We start from the raw sequence: 13207 nt of genomic DNA, 5'->3' as shown, positions 1-13207 counted from the left end.
GGGGAGCCCTGCCAGTGTGCCACTGACCCCGTGGAAGTGTCCCCAAGGGAGAAGGCTTGCTAGCCTGCAGTGTCCATCATGGCCAGTATTTCCAGCAGGGTGACAGCAAATTCTCAGGTCAGTGCTGCCCTCAGGGCTCTCTGTGGGCAAGCTGCACAAGTGGTCTGTAGGTCTTGGGAGATCTCTGAGCTCTGGGCAGCATCTTTCCCTTCAGGGAGCATTGGGGGTGTCCCATTTTCCAGACAGCTTCCTTGGGCTGCTCAGCTTCCAGGGCATGTCATTCTTCAGGGCTGTATTGAGATGACTCCAAAGCTGGCCATGATGAACCTGTTTTGTGTCATTTTCTCTTCTCCCCACCGTGCAGGGAAGGTGCACATTGCTGCCATGCAGCTGCCACCCCTCCCTGTGCCCCTGTCCCCTGCTGGTGCCAAGCAGGGACACCCCCTGGCCCTGGGCAGCTGCCTGGGGTCGACCTTGGGGGTCACACCAGGAGGTTATCAAAGCTCCAGCTCCACTTTCTGTGAGTTCATCCCTCTGCTGGGGGGTCCCTTCCATCTGCCCAGCCCTCCCCAGGGAAAAGCTCAGCCCAGGTGACACCAGGGCCACAGTCCCTCCCATGGACATTCCCATGCCAGCAGTACCTGGCTGTTTCCCCTTGCTGGCATCCAGCAAGGTGCTGGTGCTGTGCAGGAGGCTCTCAGCAAACAGGGTGGGGACAGAGGACACAGAGGGGGGCTGGTGAGAGTGGAGTGGGCTGGTGTGTCCAGGCAGGCAAGGGGAAAGCCAAGGGCAAAGCCAGGCAGAAGGAATGAGTTGGGGCCGTGCCAAGATGTGGCTGGGAATGTGATAGCGACCAGGGACAGGGATGTGAGGGGACAGGCAGCACTGATGGGCACACCTGGGTGCAGGAAGCACAGAGCTCACCCCAAGGCCCAGGGCAGGGGTGCAGATCCCTGCCTTTGTAAACCCTCCAAACAGAGAGGCATCTTTGTGTTCCAATGCCACAGAACCTGGGCACACACACACACCCCATGATGATGGGATGATGAAACCAGTTTCAACAGGTGGATGTTGAACTTCAGAGCACTGTGCCATTGTCCAAAGTGGTTTTGAGTTCCCTCCCTGCTCTGAAAAGGGATTTCTCTTCCTACCTCTGTTGCAACCAGTTTCCTGTGGTCACAGTAACACAAGCAAAACAAGTCAAGCTGGTTTTTAGCTAGGAAAAGAACCTCACAAATGTTTTCCTTAGTTTGTAATTAAAAAGCTTCAAACCAAACCTATGGTCACAGGTCAAAAGTTTCCCTGGATATGAAGCAACAGAGGAACCTCCAAGTGAATTTCTATTTCCCTCTTGTCCTCTAGTCCTTGTTGTTATCAAGGAACTTCAGACTTTAAATTGAAGCAGTTTTTGCCCCACAAGCTGGAAGAGATAATTTGGCACCACTGTTTTCACTGTGTTGAAAATATCCCTTCCTGGGTCCAAACCCCGTTTCAATTAATTCATTGTCATGGTTTAACCCCAGCTGGCAACTGAGCTCCACCCAGCCACTGACTCAAGCCCCGTGGTGGCACTGCCCTGTCAGGGTCCTGGGCTGTGCCTGGGTGCAGCAAAGGGAAAAAGAGCAGCAAGGACTCACCCCTTCGCAAAATCACAGCAAACCCATCTTTATTAGTGACACCGTGGTAGTGTGAGAGAGTAGCCATTCACCAAGAGCAGGAGTTGATTGCTTCAGCTTATCAAGGATTTGATTCTGATCACCCAGAGAATTCTCCTACAGCCTACTGGGCCCCTTCCAGGTTCTGCTTTGCAGGGGGATCAAAGGCAGTGGAAATTCCTGGTGTGCCTCAGAATTCAGCAGCACTTCCAGGAACTGCAATGGCCCAAATTGCTCCTGAGCTGAGTTAAACACTGTCCTCATTGCCCATTGCAAGCCAGAGAAGGCACTTCCAGAAACTGCATGAAAATATTAATTTGTACAGTGGTTATAGGCAGGGAAACAAACTTAAATGGGCACACAGCAATTAAAATGACAGCTTCTTAAATGGGCACAACAGCAATTAAAAGGACTGTTTCACACTTGTGCTGCTTGGTGCTTGTTGTTCATTTTCCCCTGGATACCAGTAACAACCCTGGATGCATAAAGGTGCAGTCCAGGGATATTTTAGCCCTTTGAACCCAACTATATTATTTTAAAGCTGAGTGGGGTTTTTTTGTTTCTTGGTGGTTCTTTTTCTTTTGTTGTTGTTTTTGTTTTGGTTTGGATTTTTTTGGTTTCTGGTTTTTTGTTTTGTTTTATTTTGTTTTTTGGGGTTTTTATGTTTTGTTTTTTTTTTGGTCCCACCATCAAACTGTACCCAGCCTGTAAGATATTGAAAGGAAACAGATTGTGCCAGGATATTCCTTTCTCTGGCAGGCTCCTTGTCTTCATCACCAAGATCCCACATGAAAAGCTGCTTGTTTACAGACTATACATCAGGAAATGAAACCCAAACCCAGCCTGGAGATGGCAGTCGTTGTTCCTGGGGTTGCTCAGGCTCTCAGGACGATTTCCACCGCAGGAGTGAGAACACCTTGTGGATCACATAAACCAGAGTGGCTGCAAATGCAAACACCTGTGGTGGGAAAACACAGCAGCCAGTCAATTTTCTGTTGCATGGTGCCACTCCAGCACCGAGCACACGCCTGGTGACGTGCCACATGTTTGGGGACATCTGGGAGACAGCGACTGGTTTCTCTCCCCCCTCCCCAAACTGCTGGAGCAAATAAGGATTTGCAATGAGGCCACTCCAGAGGCACTGCTGCCCTCCTTGCCCTCCCACCAGGCACTCACCACAGCAGCAATGTTCTCCCTGTACACCTGCCCAGGGGAGAAGAGGCCAAGGGCATAGGTCAGGTAGGCTTCCAGCACCGCAGCACTGAGGTAGAACAGCGCTGCTGTCTCCTGGCAGATGACATCCTGAGGAACAGGAGTCACACAGTCACTCTGAGGGGTCACCCTGCCCATACACCCTCCCCAGTCCCATCTGGAGTCCCAGTGTGCAGGGCACAGCCAGGCAGGGAGGGCTGGGGTTTGTCACAGGCACGTACCAAGGTGACCCAGCAGCTGCCGCCACCACCGTGCGCCCCGCAGAGGTAGAGGCACAGGAGGGAGATGGACATGACAAAGCAGAACACGGAGACAAACATCACCCAGCCCTGCAGCATGGAGTCTGGGATCCTCGAGGATGCCACCAGGATCCACACAAGGCCCCCAAAGATCTGCAAGATCAGAGGGGGTCAGGGTGAGTGTGGGATAAAAGGACTTGTCCGGAGCAGAGCAAAAAGTCATGCACGCCTCTGGCACTGCACATGGCAACAGCTCATGATTTCTTCCCAGCCTCCACTTGAAACTGGGTGTTTAGCTGGGAGCATCTGCACTGATTCTGATCCAAAAAAATTCCTTACTGTTGCCCTGCCTCCAGGTGCCACTGCCACTCACACCCTTTCCACACCAGTGTGCTCAGGAGGGTGGCTCAGGCCCTTCTGAGTACTGGCTGTAATGAGCAGGGAGGCTGATTTAGGAGAGCTGTGTTTGCTTCCCAGCCAGTGTGTCAGATCCCTGCCAGGAGCAGTGTCAAACCCAGCCCACCTGCACAAACAGCGCAGACCCCTGCTCTCACAAAGGCCACCTGCCAGTACCACTCTGCGGGGGGAGAACAGGCTGAGGTTTGACTCTCTGGGTAGGGGAATGACCGTGAGGCACCTTGCTTCTGCTTGGGAGAGGAAGCTTCTATTGCTCTTCCAGCTCTTTGGGACCCCTCATTGTCTATACCAGAGTTGTGCCTGGCTCCAGCTGCTGGTGTGGGAGCAGGTGGAACCTTCTCAGTCAGACTTGGGACTTTGCCATGGGTTTTCTGGTGGTACACAGGGACAGGTATGTCTAGGCTCCATCCCTTTACCAGCAGACTCCTGCACAAGGGGATGGGAGCATGTGGTTCAGTGCTGTGCAATGACTGGAGTGCAAGTGGTGCTTTTGCACTGCAATGCTCTCAGTAGCTCTTTCGTGCCACAAATCTGCCCAGTTTTCTTGCACCTGTGCAAAGTTTAGTCTGTGCAACATCCTGTGACAAGGAGCTCCACAGCTGAACCCACATTGTGTGGACCAGTGCTGCTCTGGGGACCTATCCCTCACCACTGGCCAGTCTGGGATACAGGAAAATGTCCAGAGGCAGGAGAGCCTTGCTGACCCTAAGGCCATTCTGACCCTTGCATGGCCAGTGTATCCCAGCCAGCAGGAAGTGCCAGCTCCTACTCATTTCCATTTCCATGGCATTTCCATTTCCTTCCAGGCATTTTGCAACTGAAAAGAAACTTTCTGATTTATGATAACTCAGAAAATCTTACATCATTTGTGTCACCCCACAGTTATTGGTGCCATTATGCAAATTGACACATTACATCAATTATGTGTTTGAGATGGGGCAAAGACCTGAGAGAAAATGTGTTTTCCAAAGTGCTGCTGTTCTGGTCCCTCTTGTAACAACCAAAGGCTGACACTTGAACACTAATCTAGTCCTTTTAATCACCCAGGTGCTGACAAAATGAATGTGCTGCAGCTAAAAATTCTGGAGAGAAATGTTATGGCTGCTCCATTAAAATCAAGCACAAATTATGGTGAGATAAGAGGTTGGGGAAAGATGTACCACAACTCACTTCCTACCAGTCACCATCTCTCCTTCCTGCAAGCTGTAGTTACTCAGAAAAGTCTGTTTGATGTGGTTTGATTATTGACTTCGGTTTTATGGTGAAAACCCATTAAAAGGAATTAAGGATTGAGAGGCTTTCAATAACTCACAGCAGGATGTGGACAGCAGTCTAAGAAAAAAAATTGTTCTTTAAATGGCTTTTACAAAGCAAACACCTCTGCTTTCAGCTTGGTTCAGCTCTTCCACATAGGTCTGGGTATCCATATGTGCAGAAAGTTCTTCAAATTAAATAGATGACAAGAATTAAACTGTGCCTCACAGGTTAAAAATGGCAGCTACTAATCAGCCCATGCAAATGTGGCAATCATCTGAACTGCAGGTAGGATCTTCTGAAAATTTCACAACGGTCTTAGCATTTAAAATGCCAATTTTGTTTTGTTTTGTTACCATCTTGGCCCATTGTAGGCAACCTGAAATTCCACTAAAGAATGAGAAACTCTGTGATTCAAGGCAGCCACCTCCTTTGTACACAGCAGAGGTCACACAGCTGCACAGCCCAGAGTCTTCCTGGAGATGAGGAAATCCAGTTGTGCAGCATTCCTCTTTCCTGGGTGGTTCCTGGGCCTTCAGGATGCATATTTCCAGATCTTTCCCAAGCCGAAGGACAGCGTGCTCATTTCAGCCAGCTGCCCTGACAAATCCCCTGGAGACAGGGATTACAAACAAGCAGTTCAAGGGCAGTGAGCTCGCTGAGGCTCAGCACCAGGGCTGGCACAGCTCAGGAGGGGCTGGCAAGTGTCTGCCCAGCCAAAACCTCCACAGGAACCAACAGGAACTAACCTCCATGGAGCTGCAGCAAACCTGGACCTTGCTGTCAGGTGTGCAGAGCACAATTGGAGGGGCTGAGGCAAAACCTTTCTCTACATCCTCTTTCCTACATTGTTTTATCACCAGGAGAACAAAGGGAATGCTGTAAATCCCAGGAGTGTGGACCAAGCTGGGTGACAGGATTTGGTGCCAGATGACAAAAATGAAGTTTTTAGTCTGAAATAATCTAAACGCCAACATACCCAGCCAGAGCTTTCAGTGCTGGGCCAAAGCAATCAGAATTTCGAAAAAGCCTCCCAAGCTCTTGTGAGAAGAGCACATTCCACTAGTGGGGCAGAGAGCATGGGGGAAAGGTTCAAATTGAGATTTTGCATTTTATGACCTGAAAGCAAATGCTTTTAACCATATGGACCAAGTCCATAAAGATGATTATCTCCTTCTGCTCAATGAGGTTACAGTGTGGAAAGAAGTTACAAGCGTTCGCTCGCCCACACGCCCAGGTCCAGCAGCCCCGCACCTGCGGCTCGGGAATGCCGAACGGAGCAGCACAGCCTGGGCTGGCGGGGCTCTGAGCAGCTGGAACAATTCCCCCATCGCCTCAGTGCCCTGCTCCGAGCGAGCAGCGCATCCTCTGCCTCCACCGCCCGCTAAAATCACCTGCCTGTAATTAACCGGCTCCATCGGAACCTGCTGTGAACCCACCAACAACCTCTGCCGGGATTTTCGGCAGGAAATTACAAATCGCCAGGAAAATCCCACGGCAGACTTAGGGAGGGCTTCAGAGCCCCACGCCCTGTGGTTTTCTCCGAGGGTGAGCTGCCCCCAGCCCCTTGTGGCTAAGGGTCCTGAGGGTTTGGGACAAGTGACACCCCCCAGACACCTGCAGCACGACCTGTGCTGAGTGCCCAGCCAGCAGCCACGGCCCTCCCCCGGGGAAAAATCAGCACTCACGATTTCGGGGATGAAGAGCACATCTGGGAAGGTCGTCAGGACGGCCAGGCCACTGGGCAAAGTGCTGGTGGAAGTTGAGGAAGACATTGGAAGCCTCTGGCACGGAGATTCTCTCTGCTCCTCAATGCTGAATGCAGCCTCCTTACCTCTCCCTCTCCCTCCTTTCCTCCCCTTCCTGCTCTCCTTTCTTCCTCCTTTCCTCCCCTTCCTGCCCTGGTTCCTTTCCTCCCTGCTTCCTGCTGTCAGATGAAGACAGCTGTGAGTGGCACAGGTGTGGCCAAACACTGTGACCGGACTCAGTCACATGGGAGCTGCTGGGGACATGCAGCGGCAGCACTGGGAGCAAAGCCCGGCCAGCCCGAGCGGGCTGAGCGGCCAGGCAGGTCCTGGGCAGGGCCGGGTGGCACTGGGGTGACACCTGAGGGACACCTGGGCAGGGCCGGGTGGCACTGGGGTGACACCTGAGGGACACCTGGGCAGCCTGGTGTCCCCTTGGGTTTGCACAGCAAGCCCCCCACACACGTGAGGTGGTCACAGCAGAGGACACAAGTGTGGCTGGTGGCCAAGGCAGGCCAGGACGTGACATGGGGCAAACGCTGGAAATGTCCCAGACATCCAGGGATGAGGGCAATCAAACTGCAGGACAAACCACCTCCATCATTGCAGAAATGCCAAGGTAACATAGATGTCCTAAAATGATGAAACTTCCCAAGCAGTTTCACTTTTTAAATATTTCCCTTTTGTCTGTAGTCCATGGGAGCAAGTAATATATGGAATATTTACTCCTTTTTAACACACTTGGGCACACAGCAAAAACCACAGAACTCCAGAAGCTGAAGTGAAAAAGTGCAAAGAAAGGACTTTCTTTGAGAATGGAAGACAGTATTAAAACTGTCTCTTGGAGAAAGTGGTGAGGCAGATGAGTGGAAGAGGCTGCAACATCAGAAAAACCGGGCAAATGCTTTTAGTAAGCAGATGAAGTGAGGGGCAGGGTTACATGGCAGAGCAAGCACAGAACCACAGTGCTGCTGGGGCAGGGAAGGGGTGGGATGGATGCCTCTTACCCAAACCCTAAGCTCTAGTATTTCCAGTCTATTGAAGCAAAACCACCTAACTAGATAATGCCACCTTTCTTTTTTTTTTCCTGAGGTCTCTTCTCACTTAGGTGTAGAGTCCATGCTGACCTTCATGACTTCCTCAAAGGTGGGAGAGTGTTTTTGCTCCATCCACCTGATTTCCCACTTCTCTAGTGAGATTCCATTTGCCCTAAGGTGACACAGCTACACTTAGTGGATGAAAACTTGGATGTGAGGCAGGCCTAGAAACCAGTCAGCAAAGAGGGAGAGCTGGAAGCTGTAGGAATGCAGGCCTTGGAGCTGGAGACACAGACACAGCTCCAGAGGGGTCTCACAGTCTCTGTAAGGGACAGAGATGAAGCTCTCCTACTCCTGGGACCACAGGACTGGTGTGAGGAACAAGCAACTGCATTATGAGAGGCAGGGGCACTGGTGCTGTTCCATTTGGAAGGGCTGGGATAGCTTTAAAGAACCCCTTCTTTGTCTTATTTACATATTTTTGGTGATGGATTAAAAAAGGGGGTTCAGTAGAACACTGGGTTTCAGTGGTGAGGAATGCTGAGACCAGCTTGACCAAACTCTCTTAAACTAGGCTCCTCAGGAGGGTGCTCCTCCTGACTGAGGTGGGCATCAGCAGGAATGTGGAAGAGCCTGGTAGGGAAGTGAGAGACCAAAGTTTTGAGCAGAAACCAGAGCTGGTAACATGTCACACAAACATGTTCTGCTGAGGACAACACAGAATCTAGTTGCAGGACAATCAACCTCTTCATAGTACAAAAGATTAATCCCAGTTTTCCCAGGATATCTCCTTTAGATGCATGAAGATCCTTCCCTTGAGTGGGAACACCTCTCAGAGACGCCTCTGGAGGCTGAGTGAGAGACTTGCCCATGGTCAGTGACACGGGTAACATCAATCTCTGTTTGGTAGTTATTAAGTTAGCTGTATTATTGGTGCAATAAATAGAGCACCGTAGTAGCAGCTGTATTGTGTAGTAAATAATCCATTTTGCCACTTTGCATTTTTATCTTTTTAGATTTTCATCTAATCATTCTCAATTTAAACAAAGCAGTCCTTAAAATTCATCCTTGTCAGGTGCTGGCCACCTGAAAGAAAAGGATGACGTGACAGGGTCCCTAGAGAGGTATAAACCACTAACAGCTTTCTATTCTGGAAAGGTTTCTCTGAAAGGGATGCCTGGATATACACAGTTTTGGAGGAGGTATCCAAATACCTGAGGTGAGCTCCAGAAGGAGGATGAGGATGCCTTTACTTGCTGAGGAAAGCACCTCACCCCATTGCTGGTGGTGCAGATGCTGCTCCAGGGAGGTGCAAACCAGAACAGCTCTTTCAAGAGAGCTGTGTTAGAGCAGTCCCTGGTGGATGTATTCAATACTGGAGGCAGCATCCAAATTTTGGTGCAGGGCTCCTGGGAGTGGATTGCTCCCACACAGGAAGTGACATGAAAGAAAGTGGCTGCTGGAGCCTCTTATCTGCACCAGGAACACTGGGAAGAGCTGCTTGCCTTCCAAAATAAATGTATTTATTTTTGTCCTGGTACATTTTGCCAGTAGGGACTAGACACTTTTGACTTCAGATCTGCCCTTTGGGTTTCTGAGGCAGCACCACAGTACATTTATTTGTCTAGAAAGTACACAGGGATATAGGCTGGAGTTCTGAATGGTGACAGGGGGAAGGTAAAAGCCAACATCTTTTTTGTCCTGGCACCTTTAGTGGGAGCAGTTAGTGGAGGGCTCCAGGTTTGGATCCTGAGGAAGGGAAGGTGAATTACCCCAGTGCAGTTTATAGGTTACAAAAGAAAGGTATAGTCCCGCACTGGCTCTTTCTTCCAGGACCTGCTCTGTGGGAGCAGCTGCTGGAGTTTTTTTTAATTTTGGATTCTGAGGGCACACACAGGGGGAAGAACAAAGACCTCCATGTGGCACAGGCTACAGGCTGCAAGAGGAAGGGTAAGGCCAGGGCTGGCTTTTTTTTCCTCTAAGAACTGTGTGGAAGCAGTTGCTGGTTGTTTAAAGCTTTGAAGCTGGGTTCTGCAAGAGTGATAGTCCAAGATGAAAAGCACAAAATTCCAAGATGTGGGGTGGAATTCCAGGGATGTGAGGCAAATGTGGAGCCAGCAACTTTCCCTTATCTGGAAGCTGTTGTGACCAAGACTTTTGCTGCATGTTTACAGTTAAGGTACAAGATCTATGTGACTGAAAAAACGTGAAGGCTCAGGTATTTGGAGAAATTTTGGAGGTAGCATCCAAACTTTCTAAGTGGAAACTGCCACTGCTTATCACAACACACCAGCTCTGTCATGCCCAGCTACATATATATATATATATATATATATATACACATACAAGTACAGGCATCATTTCCATAGTCAATGTCCCTCTAAGGTGCCTGTAGAGGTTCAGTCTTCCCTTAGTCCATGACTGGGTTCTATCCAGCCCAGATCACTTCCAGGGCAGCAGAGCTGGTGTGCTGGCAGTTGGTTGCTGCATCAGGAGCTCAGGACTGGTGGAACTGCAGCAGTCCATACTCACTGCCCATGGTAGTTGAGGCATACAGTGGCAGTGTCATTTAGCAACCAATACTACAGATGTAGAGCCCAGTCTTTGGGTGGGCCAAAAGGAAATGTTCCAAAAATCAAGAGAGAAATTCTGTCTCCACTACTACAACTCACACATCTCTGGATTAAAATTCTGTTGCAGTCCCTTGGCTGGAGCAAAGCCATCTCTGCCCTGGACTATGCTTGTCTCCAACAATCACTCCAAAGCAGGAGGTGGCAGTTTCCCCTGCCAGATCCCAAATTCCTGTTCTTTGGTTCCCTCTATCCTGCCTGCAGTGCCAGTGGCTGTGGCAGAACAGCTGCTCAGCATGGCCAAGCTGGAGCTCAGCTCCAAGAACTGGCACAGCAGGAGAGCTGCTGAAGCTCCTCAGGTTTGGAGGAAGCTGGTGACAAAACTTATTCAGGAAAAAGGGAGTCAGCAAGAAAACACCAACAGTAACACTGCTCAAAACTGTCCAGTAAAATCATTGCAGTGGGTGAATTTATTTCCACCCTCATTCCCCTCAAACAGAAGAGGCACTGAAACACTGAAGGCTGGGAAATAAGATTTTAAGGGTGCCTAAGCCCTCCTGAGCATCTCACTGGCATTACTGTGAGAGGGTGCTGCACACAGCACAGTTTCTAAACCCCCTTTGCACAGAACAGGTGTCACGTTCAATATCTCTGCGGAGGTGCTGCCCAGCTTTCACAGGCAGTGACACAAACTCTGCCAGGAGTTGAGTATCAGTTGGCAAAGACCTCAAGACCTGTCAAGAGGATCCCACAGGGTACACAAATGAGGGAAAAAAAAAAAAAAAATTAAGAATTAATCACATAGGTGAGGAATGTATCAAGTGACAGCCACAGGTTCCTGATGCCAAGATTATGGTTCAGTGTCCCCTCCCCTTCTCAAAAACACAGCTCACACACTTTCAGTTTTGGTTTAGGGTTGTTTTGCATTTTTGTTTTGTTTTTTTTTAATAAAAGAAGGCTTCCAGACACCTAATCACTATTGTGCTGTTTGTGCAGGACAAACAAACCTTAGATACTCAAATGCACAAGTCAAAACAAGCTGTTTCAAACTGCTCAGCAGTGCAGGCTCAAGCACTTATTTGCAATGGCTTTACTCTTTGTACAATCAGTTCTATATGTAGCAATGACTGTATATAAAGAATATAGTACATACTATTGTTTTCATTGTCAATTTACAAGAGAAAAAAAATAAATATTTCCCATTCTTATTATACATTAACACTTCAGTAGAAAGTTACAGCTGTTGTGTTGGCATGACCTGCAACGTCAGGAGGAGAAGAGACATGCATACTTATCTATTAAGAACTCTAAACTATGACTTCGTAATAAATTACAGAGGATAGATACCAGCCAACAAAATACCGATTATCTGAATTCAGTACATTTGTGATTCTTGCTCCATGGTAAAAGCCAAAAATCTTGCAAAATACAAAAGCCAGTAGCTTGCATTATGTAAGTAAGACAAACCACATATGGTATAGCCTCTTCTCCAAATGTTTGTGAATAACAGGCTTGTGGTTTCTCAGGCAAAGGAGATTAAGTTATTGAGCTGATCCTTGCACCCTTCACACATAACTAGCACCATAAAGATGCAAGGACCTCAGCAAACACCTAGATTTCATGCTTAATAGATAAAGCATGCATTTTGTAGAGTTTGTGCAGGGAACATACTCTGTTCGTTAAGGTTACTGTGCAAAAAAAGATTCTCGACCACTGAAGATGTTTCTGTAATTCTGTTAAGATTATTAGCAACATTGTTGAAGTTTAGCAGCCCTGTGTGCGATTAACAAAAACCCTGCACTCATAGTTCGTGCATGGGCACTGTACCACGGAACTGAGAGCTGAGGAAACAAAGGCAGCAGCCTGAACATCCAATCAAGTGGGGAAAAGTGTGCTGCAGTTTGCTAAAAACATAAAAAAGTATTTTAAAATGGCACAAAGCTTTGTACAGGTGGATCTACCAGTGCAAATACATATACATGAGGTACCAATTCATTCAGATCTTTTTATAGGCCAGATCTATTTTTATGTGTCTTAAAATCACTCTCAATTTCCTGCTTTCAGATAAATGCTACAGCTTGCCACCCTGAAAGTAAAGTCAAAATCAAAACAATTTTCAGCATACTCAATATCAGATTATAGTAACTTCTCTACAATTTAGTTTGTGAGCTTTCACTACTGAGACTGCTTAATTGTTTTTTTTTAAAAGCACTAGTGATAACTTTCAAGATTTTAGATGATTTGAGGAAAAAGTTAAAGCTGTATATGTAAATTGGAACAATAACTATAACTGGCTGAATATTTTAACATTGTGTGAAATTTTACTAAGTACTGTTAGGAAGGAGGAACACAGTTATTGCTATTTGAAGACTTAAAATTAAAACCAATCTGAAAGCATAGACAGAACTATTCCAATGATGAAACTTTTATAGATGTAAAACAGCATTCTGCCTAAAATTAGTCCTTTTGCATCTGAACACTCTTCAAGTTATCTACAGATTTCTCTTCCAGGTAACTAAGATTGCATTTACATGGAGCCATGCATTTGAAGTGGCTAGCTGAGGGGCACACACAGCTTTTCAACTCTGGCAGTTCCCTCTTGAGATGTTCCAGCTGTTCCACCTGGAATACATTTGGTTGTTCAGGATTTGAATCGTATATCCTAAACAAATGAGAAAAGAAAAAACACTAATCAGTATAAGCTAGCAGTCCACAGAAATGTACAGCAGATGAAGCACCTGTTTTTTCCTTAAAAGAGCAAAATTAGGTCCCAAAGACAGTTTGTTTGGGGTTAGTACTCTACGTTTTGCTGCTCATTTCACAATATAAAATGGTATTCCCTTTTCACAGACTAGTGTTTCATTGGATATACCAAAAAGCTACTGGCATATACTCAATCCCCTGACAAATGTGATTTTACAGGTGGCACTAAGCAGTGAAACAAGAGCAATGCTCCAGGCTTCAAGGTTCAAAGCATAAGAAATTTCAGAACCCTGAGATTATCTGAAGGCTGTGATATACTGCTTGCACATAATACTGCCTGGAGTGTATACTTACTGTTTCAAGAACCATTTCACC

At 47.7% G+C, this 13207-nt stretch overlaps 2 protein-coding genes across 6 annotated transcripts in view; both read right to left on the bottom strand.

Moving 5' to 3' along the window:
- Nucleotides 1–2285: 2285 nt before the first annotated feature.
- On the bottom strand, nt 2286–6769 carry MAL (mal, T cell differentiation protein (MAL blood group)). Of its 2 annotated transcripts, XM_079324957.1 has the most exons (4): nt 6466–6769; nt 3089–3259; nt 2832–2957; nt 2286–2613 (listed from the first exon to the last, which is right to left on the bottom strand). In XM_079324957.1, the coding sequence occupies exons 1-4, from the start codon at nt 6550–6552 to the stop codon at nt 2539–2541; spliced, it is 459 nt and encodes a 152-aa protein (XP_079181083.1). In that variant the 5' UTR covers nt 6553–6769; the 3' UTR covers nt 2286–2538. The 2 variants fall into 2 exon arrangements, with proteins under 2 accessions (XP_079181083.1, XP_079181082.1); XM_079324956.1 differs by lacking the exon at nt 2286–2613 and having other exon boundaries at nt 2632–2957.
- A 5659-nt stretch (nt 6770–12428) lies between these two features.
- The window catches only part of GPCPD1 (glycerophosphocholine phosphodiesterase 1), a 40464-nt gene continuing 39685 nt past the window's right edge, over nt 12429–13207 (bottom strand). For all 4 annotated transcript variants that reach the window (XM_079324287.1, XM_079324284.1, XM_079324288.1 and 1 more), the window contains one exon: nt 12429–12791. In XM_079324287.1, coding sequence (XP_079180413.1) covers nt 12587–12791 — 205 coding nt within the window. In that variant the 3' untranslated portion in view covers nt 12429–12586. The remainder of the gene's footprint in view (nt 12792–13207) is intronic.

This window comes from Erithacus rubecula (genome assembly GCF_903797595.1).
Source record: "Erithacus rubecula genome assembly, chromosome: 2".
NCBI classification, from domain to species: domain Eukaryota; kingdom Metazoa; phylum Chordata; class Aves; order Passeriformes; family Muscicapidae; genus Erithacus; species Erithacus rubecula.
This window is presented reverse-complemented; position numbering and strand designations above follow the sequence as displayed.